At 39.1% G+C, this 18972-nt stretch overlaps 4 protein-coding genes across 7 annotated transcripts; 3 read left to right on the top strand and 1 right to left on the bottom strand.

Annotated features, from left to right (window-relative positions):
- LOC116032100 (calcium permeable stress-gated cation channel 1-like) lies at positions 1-5321 on the top strand. The gene is made up of 12 exons (XM_031274502.1): positions 1-483; positions 1119-1439; positions 1556-1702; positions 1844-1979; positions 2231-2329; positions 2489-2614; positions 2730-2810; positions 2909-3249; positions 3344-3589; positions 3767-4091; positions 4341-4574; positions 4722-5321. Exons 2-12 carry the CDS (start codon positions 1126-1128, stop codon positions 4971-4973), a joined length of 2301 nt encoding a protein of 766 aa, XP_031130362.1. The 5' UTR covers positions 1-483; positions 1119-1125; the 3' UTR covers positions 4974-5321.
- Positions 5322-5973: 652 nt separating this feature from the next.
- Positions 5974-13124, top strand: LOC116032695 (leucine--tRNA ligase, chloroplastic/mitochondrial). Of its 3 annotated transcripts, none has more exons than XM_031275391.1 (20): positions 5975-6455; positions 7217-7361; positions 7453-7509; positions 7673-7792; positions 7870-7974; positions 8111-8334; positions 8450-8516; positions 8601-8755; positions 9182-9446; positions 9559-9753; positions 10092-10171; positions 10286-10348; positions 10478-10559; positions 10653-10730; positions 10830-10931; positions 11291-11463; positions 11545-11722; positions 12245-12322; positions 12401-12532; positions 12628-13124. In XM_031275391.1, exons 1-20 carry the CDS (start codon positions 6085-6087, stop codon positions 12871-12873), a joined length of 2916 nt encoding a protein of 971 aa, XP_031131251.1. In that variant the 5' UTR covers positions 5975-6084; the 3' UTR covers positions 12874-13124. The 3 variants fall into 3 exon arrangements, with proteins under 3 accessions (XP_031131250.1, XP_031131251.1, XP_031131252.1); XM_031275392.1 differs by having other exon boundaries at positions 6316-6455; positions 7457-7509; XM_031275390.1 differs by having other exon boundaries at positions 5974-6455; positions 12245-12532.
- A 678-nt stretch (positions 13125-13802) lies between these two features.
- Positions 13803-17769, top strand: LOC116031990 (glycosyltransferase BC10-like). 2 transcript variants are annotated; one of them, XM_031274372.1, is made up of 11 exons: positions 13803-13922; positions 14041-14331; positions 14463-14579; positions 14883-14983; positions 15541-15612; positions 15703-15796; positions 15904-15984; positions 16102-16143; positions 16335-16394; positions 16625-16771; positions 16882-17769. In XM_031274372.1, exons 2-11 carry the CDS (start codon positions 14068-14070, stop codon positions 17059-17061), a joined length of 1158 nt encoding a protein of 385 aa, XP_031130232.1. In that variant the 5' UTR covers positions 13803-13922; positions 14041-14067; the 3' UTR covers positions 17062-17769. The 2 variants fall into 2 exon arrangements, with proteins under 2 accessions (XP_031130232.1, XP_031130231.1); XM_031274371.1 differs by having other exon boundaries at positions 13849-14331.
- Positions 17230-17742, bottom strand: LOC116031994. The gene has a single exon (XM_031274374.1). The coding sequence runs from the start codon at positions 17701-17703 to the stop codon at positions 17332-17334; it is 372 nt and encodes a 123-aa protein (XP_031130234.1). The 5' UTR covers positions 17704-17742; the 3' UTR covers positions 17230-17331.
- Positions 17770-18972: the final 1203 nt, after the last annotated feature.

Genomic DNA, 18972 nt, shown 5'->3' with positions numbered 1-18972 from the left:
ATGTCAGTTCAACTCCTCCACTGAAAACGTTAGAACTTGACGATTCACGTTGTCCTGTCCCAAAATCCCATACTTCATTTCCAAGACTCGCTATCTTCTTCCTCACTGAAAAAGTTGCTTCCTTTTCCCAACAAAGAAAATCCCCATTTTTCCGATTGTTACGGAGTATGTAGCAGTGGATTAAAGCCTACAGCCTACGGGTAGTTATACTTTACGTTATATGTTAATACTGTACTAGATTTGGGCTTCGGAGATTGGTTTGGCTAAGGATTTGGTTTTTGTGTTCTGGGTTTGGGTAAAAGTGGGTGCGATGGGAAGGAAAGAGACAGATGTTCCTCTGGAATCTTCTTGACTTCCCTTCATCTCTGAAGCGATTCCAACAGTCACCCTCCGGAAATTGAGTGTATTCCTCTCTCTCTAGCTCTCTGCCAATCTTCTGGGCACCCAGAAGAAAAATAATTTACAAGTAAAAGAGAAAAAAAGGTATGATCTTTTGCTCCCTTTTTGTTTAATTTTGTGTTTCTACTTGTGTATATGTATGCAGTTGCTGTGGAAGGTGCAAATTGTGAAATTTGTGGGTTGAACTTCAATCTTTATGAATACTGTGACAAAGGTTGACAAAGATTCAGTTTTTCAGCAGAGAACTCCTTTTGTAGTATGTTTTTGTTAGTGAATTAATTGTCTTTTCTGTTTGGATTTAAGGCATTTGGCTCATGAAACAGATTAGTACTGTGTGAATGTGTATATTTGTTTCTGGGAATCCTTTACTTTTTATTTATTTATGATTATTTTTAAATTTTTCTGGGTGGTATGGTGCAAATTGGTTTAATTTCTTGTTAATATTAAAGCTGGTGAGGTTTTGGTTTAAGTTGGAGTACCTTTTATCTCAAATCTAGGCAAGTAATTGATTTAAACCATCAATTTGTTGATTGGATTGGTTTAGTATCAATTTGAAACAGGAAATTCCTATTAGTGCATTTTGAATTAAAGCCTACAAGGGCAGTGTTGAGCTAGTTGCAGCATTAATGTTAATATGATGGTGTATCTCAGAACATGGTTTGGTATATTATACTGTAAAATGATGCCATAACATGAAATTTCTATCTTTTATTATTCAGGTGCTAGATGGCGACGTTGGGTGATATAGGGCTTGCGGCAGCTATTAATATAATCAGTGCATTTGTCTTCCTAGTGGCGTTTGCAATTCTACGGCTTCAGCCATTCAATGACAGAGTGTATTTCCCGAAATGGTACCTTAAAGGGTTGAGAAGCAGCCCTTCACAATCTGGGGCATTTGTGAAGAGGATTGTTAATTTGGATTGGAGATCGTACGTGAGGTTTCTTAACTGGATGCCTGAAGCCCTGAAAATGCCGGAACCTGAGCTCATTGATCATGCTGGACTTGACTCCGCTGTGTATTTGAGGATCTACTTACTTGGGTATGCCTGTGTGACTTCTAATCGTATTTCTGAAATGTTCGAAGTTCTAATTGTGTTTTTCTGTGATGCTTCAAACTCGTTATTTATTGCCAATTTATGGGTTCTGATATGTGCAGGCTGAAAATCTTCGTTCCTATAACATTGCTATCATGGGCTGTTCTTGTTCCTGTTAACTGGACCAATAGCACCTTGAAAGACTCTAACTTAACCTATAGCGACATTGATAAGCTTTCCATTTCCAATATTCCACAAGGCTCTCCCAGGTTTGAATCTTTTCTTCAAACGTTCAAGAAGTGCTGTTGCTGCTTTGGGCATCATAGAAATTATCCAGCACTAAATACGTGTTTCCAGTTTCATTAACTTAATAGCTTCACAATCTGATTAGCACATACGTTTTTATGCAGGTTTTGGACTCATATTGTGATGGCTTATGCTTTTACATTTTGGACATGCTATGTTTTGCACAAAGAGTATGCAAAAGTTGCTGATATGCGTCTTCACTTTATGGCTTCAGAAAAGCGGCGACCTGATCAATTTACAGTAAGATGCAAATTCCTTGCCGAACTTTGATTTGGGAAGTTTTGACATGAAAGTATTGGAAAATCCCAAATATGTAGTAATAAGGATCTACAGCATTCTCCGAGAGCTCATACTTAGGATTCCCTTTTCCCCGAGTCCAGTTTTTGGGTTCTGGCATTGTTATTGTGACTTTCACATGCATTATGTGTACCCTTTGATATCCCGAACTCTTATATGCATAACTTGTTTACCTGTCGTTCTATTGTTTGCAGGTCCTCGTTAGGAATGTCCCTCCAGATCCTGATGAATCATACAGTGAAAGTGTGGAGCATTTTTTCCTCGTTAACCATCAAGATTATCTAACGAATCAGGTTTGATCCTGCTGCATTGCCTGCACCTCTTAATTTTCCTTTTGCCATTTTCAGTTAGCCTACCCTCTAATAACTATCGTAATGGACAAAGAACGAAAGCTCAAAGCCTTTTGATTGAAGTATCTTCCACAGTTTTCTTATATTACGAGACACGTGCAGGTTGTATGCAATGCAAACAAACTTGCGAAATTGTTGAAGCAGAAGGCGAGTAAGCAGAATTGGCTTGATTATTACCAGTTAAAGTATTCTAGGGGGGGCGATATGTCAAAACGCCCCATGATGAAGGTATATTTGGGTTACTTGACCTTATAAGTTTTATTGTCATTCTCCGATGCACTTCCGAATTGTTACTTTCAAATCTTGTTTGACTGACTCCATCCATTGGATTCCAAACTTGTAGACCGGTTGTCTCGGCCTCTGTGGAAATAGAGTGGATGCTATAGACCATCAAACAGCTGAGATTGAGAGATTATCGAAAGAAGTAAGTACTAATGCTTTTAGATCGATTTCCCAGATCTGTTTATATGCTTTCGCCCACGTTTGCATAATTCTAAAAAGTCTTTCTTTCCTCACTTGTAGATTGCTGAAGAGAAAGAAAGGGTAAAAAACGACCCCAAATCTCTCATGCCCGCAGCATTTGTCTCCTTCAAATCTCGATGGTCTGCCGCAGTTGCTGCACAAACACAACAGTCCAGAAACCCGACTTTGTGGTTGACAGAGTGGGCCCCAGAACCGCGTGATGTATACTGGGACAATCTGGCAATTCCATATGTTTCGTTGACGGTTAGGAGGCTCATAATGGCTGTTGCCTTCTTTTTTCTCACCTTCTTTTTCATGATTCCTGTTGCATCTGTCCAAGGTCTCGCTAACATTGAAGGTATCGAAAAAAGGGCAAAATTTTTGAAGCCTATTATCGAAATGTAAGTATGCCTCAAAGTGGCGACACTTCTAGATGAGATCATACTTCATTGTTAAATTTTTTCGCACTACTCAATAATTCGCATTACCACGCAGACCCTTCATCAAAGCGTTCATTCAAGGTTTCCTGCCTGGTCTTGCGTTGAAGATTTTTCTCATCGTGCTGCCTAGTATATTGATGCTGATGTCCAAATTTGAAGGCTTTCTGAGTCTATCGTCGTTGGAGCGAAGAGCTGCTTCCAGATATTATATTTTCAACTTCGTGAACGTCTTCTTTGCCAGCATAATTGCGGGAGCTGCCTTCGAACAGCTGAACACTTTCATCCATTCGTCAGCAGACAGGTATGTTATTCCGTTGTTAGGCCAGCTTTGTTCGGTCCAAGTATCGATTTTTCATTTCAAATATCAGCATCGTTATCGAGGAAAATTATTATAAATACTAACAATTTCTAGAGTGTGATAGAGGTGGAAGAACGATACTTTCAAATAATTGCTTAGCGTCTGTTATCCGTTTTGCAGTATCCCGAAAACTATTGGTTCTGCTATCCCGATGAAAGCCACTTTCTTCATAACCTATATAATGGTTGATGGATGGTCGGGAACTGCTGGGGAGATTTTGAGGCTGAAGCCACTGGTAATCTTCCATCTCAAGAACTTTTTCCTGGTGAAAACCGAGAAGGATAGGGAGGAGGCCATGGATGCTGGAAGCATCGGTTTCAACACTGGCGAGCCCCAAATCCAGTTGTACTTCTTGTTGGGCCTCGTCTATGCTGTGGTCACGCCAATTCTTATTCCTTTCATACTGGTGTTCTTTGGTCTGGCCTTCGTTGTATATCGACATCAGGTATTTCGTTTCCCGACATTATTGATAAAGCGTGCCAGCGTTTAATATGATGCGTTTACTTATACATGATATGGTTCCCAAGTTACTCGGTTTGTTGTTACAACCTTGGTGACAATTGAGACATAATGTTCAAAAAAGGAGTCATTTTTTTTAGATGACGAGAGAAACCTGCAATCACTACCCGAGGGTGTCTGTCTGTCTTTAAATGTTCTGTCCATTAACTGAACCATTTCCCGACTCGTCTGACAGATCATTAACGTGTACAACCAAGAGTATGAAAGCGCAGCAGCGTTCTGGCCAGCTGTCCACGGGCGCATAATATTTGCATTGGTCTTCTCTCAAATCTCGACATTGGGATTGCTGAGCACGAAGCATGCTGCTACATCAGCGCCATTCCTGATCGCGCTTCCTGTACTAACCATCTCGTTTCATTTGTTCTGCAAAGGCCGGTATGAACCAGCATTTACCAAATACCCACTACAGGTACTATTCTAAGCTCGGGTTAGCCTAGTAGCCTCTTATCTTGTTGTGCGGAAGCTTAGATAGTCAAGTCTAACATTCTTCCACCAGACTATTATGCAAGTATAAAGAAATAAAATTGGGCTGACAGATATCCTTTTCGGATTTCAGGAGGCAAAGATGAAAGATACTTTAGAAAGAGCAAGAGAGCCCACCTTGAACCTGAAAGCCTACTTACAAGATGCTTATGTGCACCCCGTTTTCAAAGAAGGCGACGATGATGAGGACGACGAGATGAGTGAAAAGATGGAGATGGACAGCATATTGGTCCCCACGAAACGCCAGTCGCGGAGGAACACACCAGCTCCCAGTAAAGTCAGCGGCGGCTCCTCACCAGACGTAATTTTGGAAAAAGAACCCTGATGATGAATTCTGTGTCGAGATCGCCGGTTCCATCAAATTGCTGTGCAAAAGTAAATCTACTGTAATGGCTTTCTAGTTCTTTAGGTGTTTGATGAAAATACAGTGTAAATTATCATCTGCCATGGCAGCTGAAAGTCAGCTTTGTATAGGACAGGACTCCAATACCACATTCCATGAAGTCCTCCCTGCATTGGGAATCTGTAGCCTAAGGCATTAAGGCAAAATCTTGAGTTTCAGTGTGTTAGATATGTGTGGTGTTTTTACTTTCCAGGAGGAAGATTCAATTTGAAGTTGTAGAAACTGGAGTCTGCAAATCCTTTCATCTCTTTCTTATTCTTTCAGTCTAAACATTTGGTTCCAAACATCCCATATGTAGATGTGTATACATTTACACTGCACCCATAACAATACCAATATACCACACCCCCAACATATTAAAATTTGATATTCTAAGATAGAAGTCAACCGCCAAAGGCCTTATGGTCGAACGATATGAAGTGACTCTATCACATGGGAGATTATGGGTTCAAACCTAGTTGATGGAAAAGATGTTGACAAGGATTGAATGTAACTTTTTAATTCAAGAATATTTTAGGTAAAAATTATTTTGCAACTTTAACTAATAAAGAATCACAATGAGGTAAATCAAGATAGACTATCCAAACCAAGAATATCACTGGATAATTCGCACAAAAAAAAACCTACTTTGTAATTTTAGTTGATAAAAGACTCTAAAGTAAACCAGCATTGCTCATAGCTAATCCACTCGATCTAAAAAGACCAAAATATTAACAATAGTTGAATTTGTTAGATTTGATTCGAGAGAATTATAGGCAAAGTGACTTCTAGTTGACAAAGAATTAAGAAATAAACCAACATCCGTTACACATAAATTAAAAAAACCAATACATAATTTTTACCATGAATCAAACTTAAAACTTCCTATTTATCAAACCAACTATTCATTTTTGTTGTACATGATATTGTTAGAACTTGTAGATAACTTATCCGCCCAAAGTTACCGCCAAGTCGCAGGCGTTATCTCCATCTTCATCATCGAACACTGTCCACCACCACTCAGCCACGCCTCACTTCACCCTTCCAAACCACAATGAACACCCAATTTGAGATTCATTCGCGCCTCCGCTTGCTTTCTCAGGCTCCAGGACCTCCGTTTTGCCGCCGTGACTTGCTTATCTCCACCCACTTCAGGCCTCTTCTCCGCCGTCGCTCATTCTCCTTCCTCCGCCTCAGACTCTCCAATTGTGTCAGCAAAACCAATGGTACTATAAGCTGCGTTAAAGTGGAGGATGATGAGCAGAAGGAAAATGAAGAGCAACAAGTGAGGCGAGCTTACCCCTTTCACGAAATCGAGCCCAAGTGGCAGAAATTTTGGGAGGAGAACAAGACATTCCGGACCCCCGATGAAATTGACACTTCCAAACCCAAGTATTATGTTCTCGACATGTTCCCATATCCAAGGTTCTTATTTTCTCTCACTATATGCCATTGTCAGTGAAATAATCAATTACTCTACTGTTCTCAGGAAGGGGATGCTGTGGGAGCAGAAAAGATAATGGCTTTACTATAACTCTTGATTTTTTATTTTTTATTTTTGGGTAAAGTTGCAATTTTGGTCCAGTTAGTTATTTCTACTTAGTCATGACTTATATGCATGATCATTTTGACCTCTAAGTTATGCCTAAAGTGGGCATTTTAGTATGGACCAAATCAGCCATTTTATTAAAATGATATATTGGTGGCAAAAATATAAACAAAGATTAAATTTGTACCACGAGTATAATATTGACTGCCAAAGACCTCGTAGTCGAGTGGTAACTGTTGCTCTCCTAAATAGGAGGTTACAGATTAAATCCAACGTGAGGGCATTAACTTTTTGTGCTTTAGTAGGTTGAGAAAGTATGTATGAACAAATACTACATTCTAACAGAATTGACCAAAAATTTGGGGGTGGTGGAGAGGGAAGCTGGTGCCTGGTGGCTACTGGCTACACAGAAATTGAAAAGGTGAAGCCTTTAAGGATTCACAACTAGCATTTGCCTCTAAATGCCATAGATGGTGATAAGCTGTTCATATGATTTTTGCTAGGTCCCTGAAAACACACAGCGTTTACATGGTTTGTTGTTTCTTGCATTATTTTAATGATTTAGCCTTTATCAGTTTCAAATTTAGGACTTTTCTCATGATGGTGGGTTGATCTCCCATATGTTTGTTTCTTGCAGTGGAGCAGGTTTGCATGTTGGCCACCCTCTTGGATACACTGCTACAGATATCCTTGCTAGATTTAAGCGTATGCAAGGTTACAATGTTTTGCACCCAATGGGATGGGATGCCTTTGGCTTACCTGCAGAGCAATATGCAATAGAGGTTGTTTTCATTCTTTTTTCATGGTTAAATTTGATGCCTGTGTTTTGTAATATATCTTTATATATATTTTTTTCTTGCCTTTGTTTGATAGACAGGCACACACCCAAGAATCACAACAATTAGAAATATAAACCGCTTCCGGTTACAGGTACCTGCCTCAGTGTCTCATATTGCCTGATATTTGACTTATTTGCTACAATGATATTGCTGAGACTAATGAGGTCTATTTCATGTTTCTTGCCTCTAATTTAACTTGGTGAGTTGAAAAAAAATAGAGAACTAATTGACTGACATCTAAAATGACCTTTCAGCTCAAATCATTAGGCTTCTCATATGATTGGGACCGTGAAATTAGTACAACTGAACCTGAATACTATAGATGGACGCAGTGGATATTTATTCAATTATTGAAACGCGGGCTAGCATATCAGGTATGGAGTACTCTTAGAATGGTAGTAATTTCTCCTAGAACTGGACTTAAGAGTCTTTTTTTTGTTGCTATATTTAGGCTGAAGTTCCTGTAAATTGGTGTCCTGCCCTCGGTACTGTCTTGGCAAATGAAGAGGTAATTGATGGAGTAAGTGAACGTGGAGGGCATCCTGTCATTAGAAAGGTATGCTTTTGTTGTACACAATTAAGTTGTTTAACCCTCTGAGTAGCTTTTGCTTTTTTATTCTCCCTTCATTTCCTTAATTTTTGTTTCTTGAATGCTTTCATGATTTTACAGTACATTGTTTATTGCAGAGCAGCCTATGCGGCAATGGATGTTGAAAATTACTGCATATGCCGATCGCCTTCTTGAAGATTTAGATGACCTTGATTGGCCTGAAAGTATTAAGGAAATGCAGAGAAACTGGATAGGGAGGTCTGAGGGAGCGGAGATGGAATTTTGTGTTTTAGATGGTGATGGTCAAGATAGAGATTTGAAAATTACTGTTTACACAACACGGCCTGATACTATTTTTGGGGCAAAGTACGCATTTTTGCTTTCTTTTTGACTACTTCATGCCTCCCTTAGTTCCTTTTTTTTTGGCAGCTTCACTAGTGGTAAGTGCTTTTTTTTTTTTGTTTTGTTTTTCCTCATGCAGCTATTTAGTCCTTGCACCTGAGCATACTCTAATGTCGTCAATTGTATCAGAATCCGAAAAACAAAATGTATGTTTGTCTGGCCTCTGAAGTTGTTAATCTCGCAGTTCTCGGGACTTGGGGTTTCTAAGCTGCTACCTATTTTAAGCACAGGTGGAGGCGTACACGGAGCTTGCCTCAAGAAAGAGTGACCTTGAGAGGACTGAGCTTCAAAAGGAAAAAACAGGAGTATTTACTGGTTGCTATGCAAGAAATCCAGCTAATGGGAAAGCTATTCCAATTTGGGTTGCTGACTACGTCTTGGGAAGGTTTGTTTGTCCTTGTTGAGCATATAACATATAAACATAAATGTGTAGTTCAATTATCAGCTTAAACTTTTAGTTGGAACAGAACACATTATTCAATTTGGTATCAGAGCCAATCCCATGCACATGGTCATGGGTTCAAATCTCCGTGTCACCCGATAAAAAGAGATTCTAGTCCAAAGTAATCGGCCTGTGCGTGTTGTTGAGCATAAAATATATAAACATGTGTAGTCCAACTATTCACTTAGGCTTTTAGTTGAAATGGAACACATTTTCAATTGTCCTTTCCTCGTTTCAAGGTTCTCCAATTTTTAAACTTTGGGAGAATATACTGTCTTATTGCTCTTTCTTATTGCTTATTGCTCTTTCTTAAACACTATTTGCAAGCATAAATTTTCCCGAATCTGACTGTTATAACCTGTATTGCAGCTATGGAACTGGAGCAATAATGGCTGTGCCTGCTCATGATACACGCGACCATGAGTTTGCACAGAAGTATAATATTCCAATTTCATTGGTTATCATGCCCGTTGATGATACTCTCAGAAATCTTGAGAAAGCTTATATAGGTGAAGGAACACTGATCAATTCATCGAGTTCATTGACAGGGCTTGACATTAATGGCTTGCCTAGCAAAACAGCAGCTTCTAGAGTCATTGAGTGGCTTGAAAAAAGTAGGTGTGGAAAGAAACAGGTGCTTCCTAGCTCTTACTTTTTACACGATATAAATCTCATACTTTTGGGGACTCTATTGGGTTTTAGTGTTTTACCATCAAAAGGAATTTTTACAATTTCTCTCATTTCAGGTAAATTACAAGCTCAGAGACTGGCTTTTTGCCCGACAACGTTATTGGGGAGAGCCTATTCCTGTTATGTTTTTGGATGAAACTGGAGAATGTGTTCCAGTTCCCGACACTGAACTTCCCCTTATCCTTCCTGAGCTGGATGATTTTACTCCCACAGGGACAGGAGAACCTCCGCTTTCTAAAGCGGCATCGTGGGTATGTTTAAACTTCTTGTCAGCTTCTTAATCCAGTTGATATGTACTGTTGTTGCTGATGATTGTTTTCCCAAATTATTGGTGAGGACGATGGATTTGAAAGCCATTGAGTCACGTAATTAAAAGCCTTTTGTTGAGCTATTTAAAGTTTTTCGCCTCATTTCATAGATCGGGGAAGTTCTGAGTTGGATAGAAATTTTGAGTTACACAATCTTATACCTCTTATTTATGTGTGTTAGTGTGTAGCAAAACGATTGTGCTTTGTGGAATGCGTGCATAGAATTGTGAGCTACTGAGCTTGGATGTCATGAAATTAAATTAAGCCGATTAATTTTTCAGGTTGAAACTAAAGATCATCTGTCTGGAAAGCCCGCCCTACGTGAAACAAACACTATGCCACAATGGGCTGGCTCTTGCTGGTAATGGGTTTTCTAGAAGCTATAAGCTACATTTACGCGATTTGCTGTATAGTATCTACGTGATATAGTTACCATCTGTATATTTCAAGGCTATATATTTTCTATTGATTTCAGGTACTATTTAAGATTTATAGACCCAAGAAATTCCAGTGCATTGGTTGACAAGGAGAAAGAAAGGTTAGTCAGCCTTTTTCTCTAGGCACGCTGCTTAGGTTCTTTTTTATTTACGCTTAATTTTGTTTTATTATTGCGATTTCTACATTATTCTTCAAATCTTCACAAGCTTCAACGTATTCTTTTGTGCAGGTATTGGAGCCCTGTTGACGTGTATGTTGGTGGTGCAGAACATGCTGTTCTTCATTTACTTTATGCCCGGTTCTGGCACAAGGTACGAGCTATGAAGCATCGAATATTCCTTTTGTGCATCTCGAGGCATTAGCTGGCGGGCAATATTGGTATTTAAATGTGTCGATCGTTGCAGGTTCTCTATGATATCGGTGTAGTGTCGACAAAAGAGCCGTTTAAATGTGTGATAAATCAGGGAATCATCCTTGGAGAAGTAAGTATAGCTTTCCTGTGGGAAGGGTTTCATTACGTTTCATTTTCAATCACTAATATGGAGGTGTTTATCTCAAAATGAAACATAATTATGCCACAGGTTCAATATATTGCATACAAAGATCAGAATGGCAACTTGATATCGGCAGACTTGATTGATGAATTGACGGAGTGTAATCAAGAAAGAATACCAGAAGAGAAGGTATGTTCACTTCCCGCTCTAAATTTGTTTAGCTTCGGTTTTTGTTAATCTCAACAAATTTCTTTAAGGCCCCTTATTGGCCTCCGCCCAACAATTCCCCCACCCAGCACCAACTAGTCTTAAATGTTATTGCTGGGACTCGAGAACCTGTGACCTGGCTCTGATACCACTTGTTAGATCTAGCGCTTACCACTACGCCAAAAACTATAGCTAGTAGCGGAGGTGCCATCACATTTTCGAGACGCTGGGTGCTGGACTTGGCCTTTTAAGCTCTTTATCGGCCTCCGCCCAATATTTTTACAGAGACCATTTTGAACAAAGTTGATTTCTGAGAAAACATGTAATTTTGGATGATACAGGTCATAAAATCTGGGAATTCATTTGTATTAAAAGATGATCCAAGTATACGTCTGATTGCCCGAGCTTACAAGATGAGTAAGAGTCGGGGAAATGTCATAAATCCAGATGATGTTGTTTTTGAGTACGGTGCAGATTCCCTTCGCTTATATGAAATGTTTATGGGTCCATTGAGGTATCTCTCACTTTCTTTGTGCCATCCTTATCTCCTTTTTGTTGCGAAAACTTATCGCATAGCTTTCATCGTTTGCAACAGAGACTCGAAACAATGGAGTACCAGTGGCATTGAAGGTGTTCATCGTTTTCTGGCAAGAGTTTGGAGATTGATAACCGGTCCACCTTTACCCAACGGTACGTTTCAGGATGGGACTGTAACTGTCAACGAGAAACCGTCAATAGAACAGCATCGTTGTCTCCATCGCACCATTGAAAAGGTAAATACATATTCTTCTTAGATAACTAAATTATAATCTCAATCTTTGTTGTGATCTTTCAATGCAATTATACAAGGAAAAGTTAGGACCTTTGGAATATTATTGGCCTTGCAATAACAAGCTGTCATGTCTTGTTCCAATCTAATCATTCCGAAATCTGTAAATTGCGTTTTTAATTATCCTCTAAAGAAGGTGGTAGGGCAAATAGCATCTGGCATGCACTTTACACCCGAGATCAGTGAAGTTGAAAATAATTTGGTATTATGATCTGTACACGAGATATCAGGTACAGATCACTCGAGGCTTTTACCTTAGGATAACTTTATGATGCGTATCTGGTAATAGTTGATCCGGTTTTTGTTCGTTCTGTGAATTGCAAGCATTGCATATTTGCATTCCCTATTGGCATTACATTGAGAACCTCGAGGATGACACAAAATCTCTTCCTAGGATGGTTCTGTGTCTCGGTGTAAAATAGGATGTTTTACCATATTGTTTCGTCTGGTGAATTGGTTTTTGCAGGTAACCGAAGAAATTGAAGGAACACGATTCAACACAGGCATTTCTGCAATGATGGAGTTCATTAACGCTGCATATAAGGTCTCGTTTCCCTCTTCCTATTTCACCATTAACGCCTTCTCCCGAGTTTTTTATAAAGTTTTTACTTCGCACTTTCAGTGGGACAAACTTCCAACCTCAATAATAGAACAGTTTGTTTTGCTGCTTTCACCATATGCACCTCACATGTCTGAGGAGCTCTGGTCTCGCTTGGGACATGCAAAATCGCTTGCATATCAGCCTTTTCCTAAGGTACGAGTTTATGTGTTCTGTCTCAACTAAAAGTTTAAGCTGATAGTAAGACTACTGGTTTATCTTTTATCCTCCCGGGCTTCCTTCTTTCTCAGGCTGATCCCGCTTACTTAAAAGACACCACCGTCGTTCTCCCCGTCCAAATCAACGGGAAGACGAGGGGAACCATAGAGGTGGAAGAAGGATGCACAGAAGAGGATGCTTTTAGGTTAGCTTCAGTTGATGCAAAACTGTCCAAGTTTCTTGAGGGGATTACTGTGAGTAAAAGAATATATGTCCCTGGGAAAATCTTGAACGTTGTTGTGGAAGCCCCCAAGAAGGTCAAGGTGGCTCAACAATAGTTGATTTTAAAAAAGATACATTTAAATCTCCAGGCCACTCAATAGATGTATGTGCCTACAATCCACCGAGGGAATTAGTCACTGTGTTCGACGGTAGAAATCCCGGATTAGATCCAAAAAAAAAAAACATTATCCTCTAATCCCCCACTTGTCACTGTCTAAATTGTAAAATGTACCTTAAACGATTTAAGTTTACCTTCCATTTTGACTAATCTTAATGCAACCCCTGAGATAATTAATGTTAATGTGCGTGTTTTGTTTGGTGGACAACATGTACCAGATTACCAGATCTGACAGAGACAATCGCGGCGCGACGTCGCCGTCCATTGTTGATCTGTCAGATGCGTGTTCCCATTCCTTTACAACTCGGCTTTGGTCCTGCCACGTGGGGGTTCCCGTCGCTTGTGCCGGCCGCCGGCGTACACCTCCCGCCAAACAATCTTAATATTATAAAACCCAAACACAAATAACTACACCTAACAATCCTAAAATTAGACGGCCATAAACTATCCTAAAATTAGAAAACCAAAACATAGAGATCTAGATAAGTTTTTTCAACAAAAAAATCGGTAAAATTCACCTTTATAACTTTAAAATGTAAAGAATTATAATAAGTAAAATAAGAGATTACAGAAAAAGTAAATCAATACAGATTTTGATTAATGAAATAATAATCTTTATAACCGACTAACTCAACTAGGTTGTCATTAGAGAAATAATACAATGAATTTTATTCAAAGTATACATTTAAATAGTAATTACATGCTTTATTATTAGGGATCTTAATCCAAAATACACATTCAAATAGTGATAACAAGTTAAAGGTTAAATTTTTCTAATAAATAAAGTTACAATCTTTATGGCGTAACCAAGGGGGAATATAGCACAAAATCACTTAGAAAACGACGTCGTATTGACCTCCCCACCGCTTCGCAATCGAAGGAAACAGAAAGAATGCACGGGTGTGAACAGGGGAGAGGGAGGGAGAGACTTACCTGAATGCTGCTGTGCTGTCTTACCTCATTCCCTTCCACCGCCGCCGCCTTAATGTATCTATCCTCTCTCTCTCTCTCTAAAACTATACATATACATGTATGTATCAGCTCATATACACGCGCTGATACGCATATGAATCGTACATAATTCACACACAAATTTGAATTCCAGGGAGGAGGAGAAGAAGCTTCGCGAAGTATGGCGAAGAAGCTAACGGCGGCGGCGGCGAGCCACACCTTGTGGTTAGGGTGGAAGCTGGTGATCGCTGCGTCTTTCGTTCTCTGTATCTTAGCTTTCCTTAGGCTCCAGCGCTACTCTCTCTCCGATTCCGAAACCATACTTTCAGTTTCCCGTAACTATAAACCTTCCAACGACAACTTTTCCGGGAATCCCAAGGTGGCTTTCCTGTTCCTAGCTCGGAGAAATTTGCCTCTGGATTTTCTTTGGAGAAGCTTCTTCCAGGTCAGCCGAATTAAGTTTTCTTAATGTTATAATGAAAGTTGGAAACTTTAGGAGTTTTATTTTTTTGGATTACGAGGAAACTCGCAGTCACTACTCAAGGTTGAGAAAATTGGTGTTTTTGATGTTTGCAGAGTGCTGATTCTGCCAATTTCTCTATATATATACACTCGGAGCCAGGGTTTGCATTTGATAAGTCTACTACAAGTTCCCCTTTCTTTTACAACCGGCAGCTGAAAAATAGCATTAAGGTAATTTCTTGAGCTTATTGGTTGTTAATTGTTAAAAGATGCCAATGATGGTGTAGTGCCACGAAGTGGCTAGATTGAGAAAGTAGTTATGAAGAGAACTACATTGTAACTGAGTCATAGTACTCAAAAAAATTGTTAAAAGATTCAATTTTGATGAGTTTGAACTTGGGAATCTGTGTTAAAGAATTTTAGCAGACTCAATATTAAGAATTTTGCCTCCACTATCCCGTCTGGCTGGGGCTAATGGCATTAATGGTGCAAATTGTGGTTTTATGTTTGGACTAATGTTGAGGGAATGTATAGGTAGCATGGGGACAGTCAAGCATGATCGAAGCAGAGAGGTTATTACTTAATGCAGCTCTTGAAGATCCAGCAAATCAAAGATTTGTTCTGTTATCGGAAAGGTTGGTGCTTTTGCTTTTGAGAAACGTTGAATAGAAAATACTTGACAAAATGAAAACATAATAGAAAAAATGTGCTTGCTATTTTTGAATTTCTATATATTTCTTTCAACTGATGAACGAGAAAATGAACCTCCGCACTTGTGCTTTGGGAGGGTGTATTCTTGGCTCCCTTCGACACGATGTGCACAAGGTTTCAGTGAATATATAGATACAGGTGGTGAACGGAGAGGACAATATGAACATGTCAAATGCCCTATGCAATATACTGTAGAAAAGATTTGCAACCTCGTTCATAAGAATAATGACCCAATCTGGATTTTTATAGGTATAAGTACTATATATATTTTTCCATCCCTCATAAGTTGAAAAGGTTGTTATTTTTCTAGAAGGCACAAATTAATTACTTTGAATCTATTATCTTTCTTTTTTAGTTTTACCTGTGATTATTTATATATATTATTATTGTTTCTTTTTTGTGGTTTTGTTGCCCGGTTTACTATCTGTGAATTCTTTGAAGGAAGACAATCTCCTGAAGGTATAATGCTTTATTTTTGCAGCTGTGTCCCTTTATACAACTTCAGCTATGTATACGCATATTTGATGGCTTCTCCAAGGAGTTTCGTGGACAGGTAAAATGGATAAAATTCACGGTTTGACCCGTGGAAGATTTATGTATTCTTGATTAAGGATTTTATTCAAGCCTTGTGTTTCTGTTTTAGTTTTTTGGATGAAAGTGAAAAAGAAAAAGAAAACCGCTACAACCCGAGGATGATGCCGTATATACCAAAGAGCAAATGGCGGAAAGGATCACAAGTAAAGTTTCTAGATCTTCTTTGAGTTATGCGCTTCAATGAGTGTATGATAATTTACTATTAACATCCTGATACCGAACCAATTTAATTTGCTCACTTTTATTCCAGTGGATCACTTTAATTCGAAAACATGCGGTCGTTGTTGCAGATGATGACGTTGTATTACCAGTTTTCAAGAAGTTTTGCAAGGTCCATGATGCATTAATCTGTTTTTGTGTCTCGGAAGTGATAATTTCTGGTTTCTATGGCAATTAATGCGCAATAATATTGTTCTATTACTGACATTTTAACTTTTTCATCTTTTAGAGGCGTCCACCGATCGAGGCCAGTCTGAGGAATCCGAATCTTGTAAGTTATTGTCCGTTTCCAGCTGATAGTGTATTATTCTAAGTTAGTTTCATCTGCTCCTTCCAAGTGTGGATTTTACGGGTCATATACTTTCCATTGCGTTTTTTTTATCTATAATGTTGTTTTCATCAAACAAACATGCATCACGGCTTCCTTTGAATTATTTCCTAACGGAGAGTAAGATTTTGCAGAACCTTCAAAAGCAGCATAACTGTATCCCCGATGAACACTATGTGCAGACATTACTTGAAGTAAGTAGTATGTCGATTCAATATCTCTTTAGACAGTTTTACGTTATAGAGACATTGCAATACTTACTTCATGAAGCTTACGTATTGTGTGGCAAATATTCTGATGCAAACCTTTGTTTTTATTTATTTTAATTGTATGCTTCCCGAGGAATATATTGAGTCTGTCATCGTGTCGTGTTTTTGTGTTCACGCAGAATTCGTTTGTTCTGATTCTTATATCATGTGTATAGATGCATGGACTCGGAGGTGAACTGGAACGCCGAACAGTAACTTACACCGTATGGAACCAATCTAAAACAAATATGGAAAAAGGCGGCTGGCACCCTATGAGATTTACTTATGCGGATGCAGGACCCGAAAAAATTAAAAGAATAAAGGTACATGTCTATAAACACACATAATGTCTTGCCATCCCCTCGTGATTTAAGCACAAAGAATAAATTTTTGCGTTAGAACCACATTCACCCGCTCCCAAATTTTTGAACAGGCTATCCGCAATGTATACTACAAAACCGAGGACAGAACGGAGTGGTGCAGTAATAACTCCACACTCGTCTCCTGCTTTCTCTTTGCGAGGAAGTTCTCCCGAGCAGCAGCGATGCGCCTTCTGAGTGAAGTAGGGGGAGCTCGGTTTGATGTCTCTGCTCTCATGGATCCACCAACGTGATTTTGTCCGTGCTCAACGTATCATCAACCAACTGTGCATTCTCATCTCCCAAAGCCCAACGAGGTGATTCCCATGACACATTCAATCCTGACATAGATAAAGCGATGACATTTTAGCTCGACTGATGCTAGGCTCACATTCGTACACTATGAACTGCATCTTCTCTTGTGGAATCAACTTGAGGCTGTTATTATAGCTATATAGATTATAGAATCTACTTTGAAATGTATCAACAGAGAGAATTTTAAGGAAAAAAAAAGAAGAAAACATCTAGAAATCATTGACAGACAAGGTTGTGTCTCCTCCACCAAGAGCAGTTTGGACACTTTCAATGCTGGCAGCTATGAGGTTGTCTTTCCAGCCTTTCTGTCGAGCCCGAAGCTCCCACATGGCGGTAACCCGTCTCTGCGCCTCCAGCGCCGCCTCGGCTTTCTCCCGGGCCTCCTCGCAGGTTTCCATCCCGGAAGTGCACTTGTCTGCCTCTTTCTGATACTGGGAAGTCAGCTTCTTTGCCTCCAAAAGCGCCTGATCTGCTTTCTGCTGTATTTCATGAACTTCAGTTTCCCTTAGCTCTAGCTCCTCCACCAAAACAGTTGTCACATTCCTCTCTGATCCATCTCTCAGCTCCGGATCATGCTCCATGCAATCTACCAAAAAATTGATAAAACAAGTTTGCGTTTATTTCAATTCTCTGTTTTCATTTTCTCAGTTAATAATAGACTCACTCTCAACTGTTAATAATAGACTCGACTCTCAACTCGCAAAAAAAAAAAAAGGCTTTTTATTTATACTTACCAATGAAAGGAGTGACATTTAGACCTGCAGTACCACATGGAAACTAAGTCAATAATCGTAGGTAAATATACAACTCAACCGATATGTATGCATGGTATTACAGTGTAATCAGATTAAGACTAACTAGGTTTTTTAGAGTAAACGAGCTAATTCATTAGATCACAAAATGAAACGATAGTCAAAAAGAATAAAACAAAATGAATTGATAGTCAAAAAGCATAAAAAGCACATCTTTTCGACTTTGTACAAACGAGTGATCGTAACCAAAGATTCAATGTAATGGTCCTTAAAATCAGACATAGAGATAACTTTTCTAGCTATGGTACTATAAACTTGATTTGCAGACTGTTTTACAAATTGGAAGCTGCACTCTTTGAAGAACTTAAAGCTTCTTTAAAACAATCAGTGGTTTGATCAATCGTAAGCAAATGCTGAACTCAAGGAACTTATAGTTTCTTTCAAACAATCATGGTCTGATTATACGTAGGCAAGATTAACTCTGATTGAACAATCTTACTACGACATTCATCACCTCTACATACAATTTGAACATTCATTTAAACGAATAGGTTGAGAGCTAATAGGGTGGAATGAAAAGAGAATTGAAGTACCGTTAGGGTGGGAAAGGAGGGGTTGAAGAGAGCAATCGCAGTGACAAGGAGGGCAAGAGGAAGAAGAAGAAGAAGAAGAGATGGCGGCGGCGATGAAGGTGTCGGAGAGGAACCAATAGAGCGGCGGTCCGATGACGTAACCGGCAATGCAGACGCCGATCATCACCATAACCACTCTGATCGTCTTGGGGCTACATGTTCCATTGCTCCTTCCAATTCCATGTTTGTGCTGTGAATTCATCTCTGATATGATCTGATCACCCAAAAATATGACACTTTAATTTCTCTCTTTGCTTATGAGGGAGGGTTTTCAGGATGCACTGAAAACTGTCACTCTAACCTCTTGCTGCTAATTCGGTATTCTCTTTACTTTTTCCTTTTTCTTTTTTAATCATTTAAAATATAAAAACCTCCCTTTTATTTGGACTTTTTTTGTATATAAATATTTTATTGTATATATGTGTAAAATCAATGATTAGCATGTTCAATTCCCATCAACCACCCT

Source organism: Ipomoea triloba, chromosome 10, assembly GCF_003576645.1.
Source record: "Ipomoea triloba cultivar NCNSP0323 chromosome 10, ASM357664v1".
In the NCBI taxonomy this organism is placed as follows: domain Eukaryota; kingdom Viridiplantae; phylum Streptophyta; class Magnoliopsida; order Solanales; family Convolvulaceae; genus Ipomoea; species Ipomoea triloba.
Note: the sequence above shows the minus strand (reverse complement) of the source record. Positions and strands in the feature narration are given on the sequence as shown.

Bases quoted from the DNA above. Each gene is read 5' to 3' on its own strand.
- LOC116032100 (XM_031274502.1), top strand. From the start codon at position 1,126: ATGGCGACGTTGGGTGATATAGGGCTTGCGGCAGCTATTAATATAATC. The intron at 1,440-1,555 runs GTATGCCTGTGT...TGATATGTGCAG, and splicing joins TTGAGGATCTACTTACTTGG to GCTGAAAATCTTCGTTCCTA. The intron at 2,615-2,729 runs GTATATTTGGGT...CCAAACTTGTAG, and splicing joins CAAAACGCCCCATGATGAAG to ACCGGTTGTCTCGGCCTCTG.
- LOC116032695 (XM_031275390.1), top strand. From the start codon at position 6,085: ATGAACACCCAATTTGAGATTCATTCGCGCCTCCGCTTGCTTTCTCAG. The intron at 10,560-10,652 runs GTACGAGCTATG...CGATCGTTGCAG, and splicing joins ATGCCCGGTTCTGGCACAAG to GTTCTCTATGATATCGGTGT. The intron at 10,932-11,290 runs GTATGTTCACTT...TGGATGATACAG, and splicing joins AAAGAATACCAGAAGAGAAG to GTCATAAAATCTGGGAATTC.
- LOC116031990 (XM_031274372.1), top strand. From the start codon at position 14,068: ATGGCGAAGAAGCTAACGGCGGCGGCGGCGAGCCACACCTTGTGGTTA. The intron at 14,984-15,540 runs GTTGGTGCTTTT...TTATTTTTGCAG, and splicing joins TTTGTTCTGTTATCGGAAAG to CTGTGTCCCTTTATACAACT. The intron at 16,772-16,881 runs GTACATGTCTAT...ATTTTTGAACAG, and splicing joins AAAAAATTAAAAGAATAAAG to GCTATCCGCAATGTATACTA.
- LOC116031994 (XM_031274374.1), bottom strand. From the start codon at position 17,703: ATGGAGCATGATCCGGAGCTGAGAGATGGATCAGAGAGGAATGTGACA.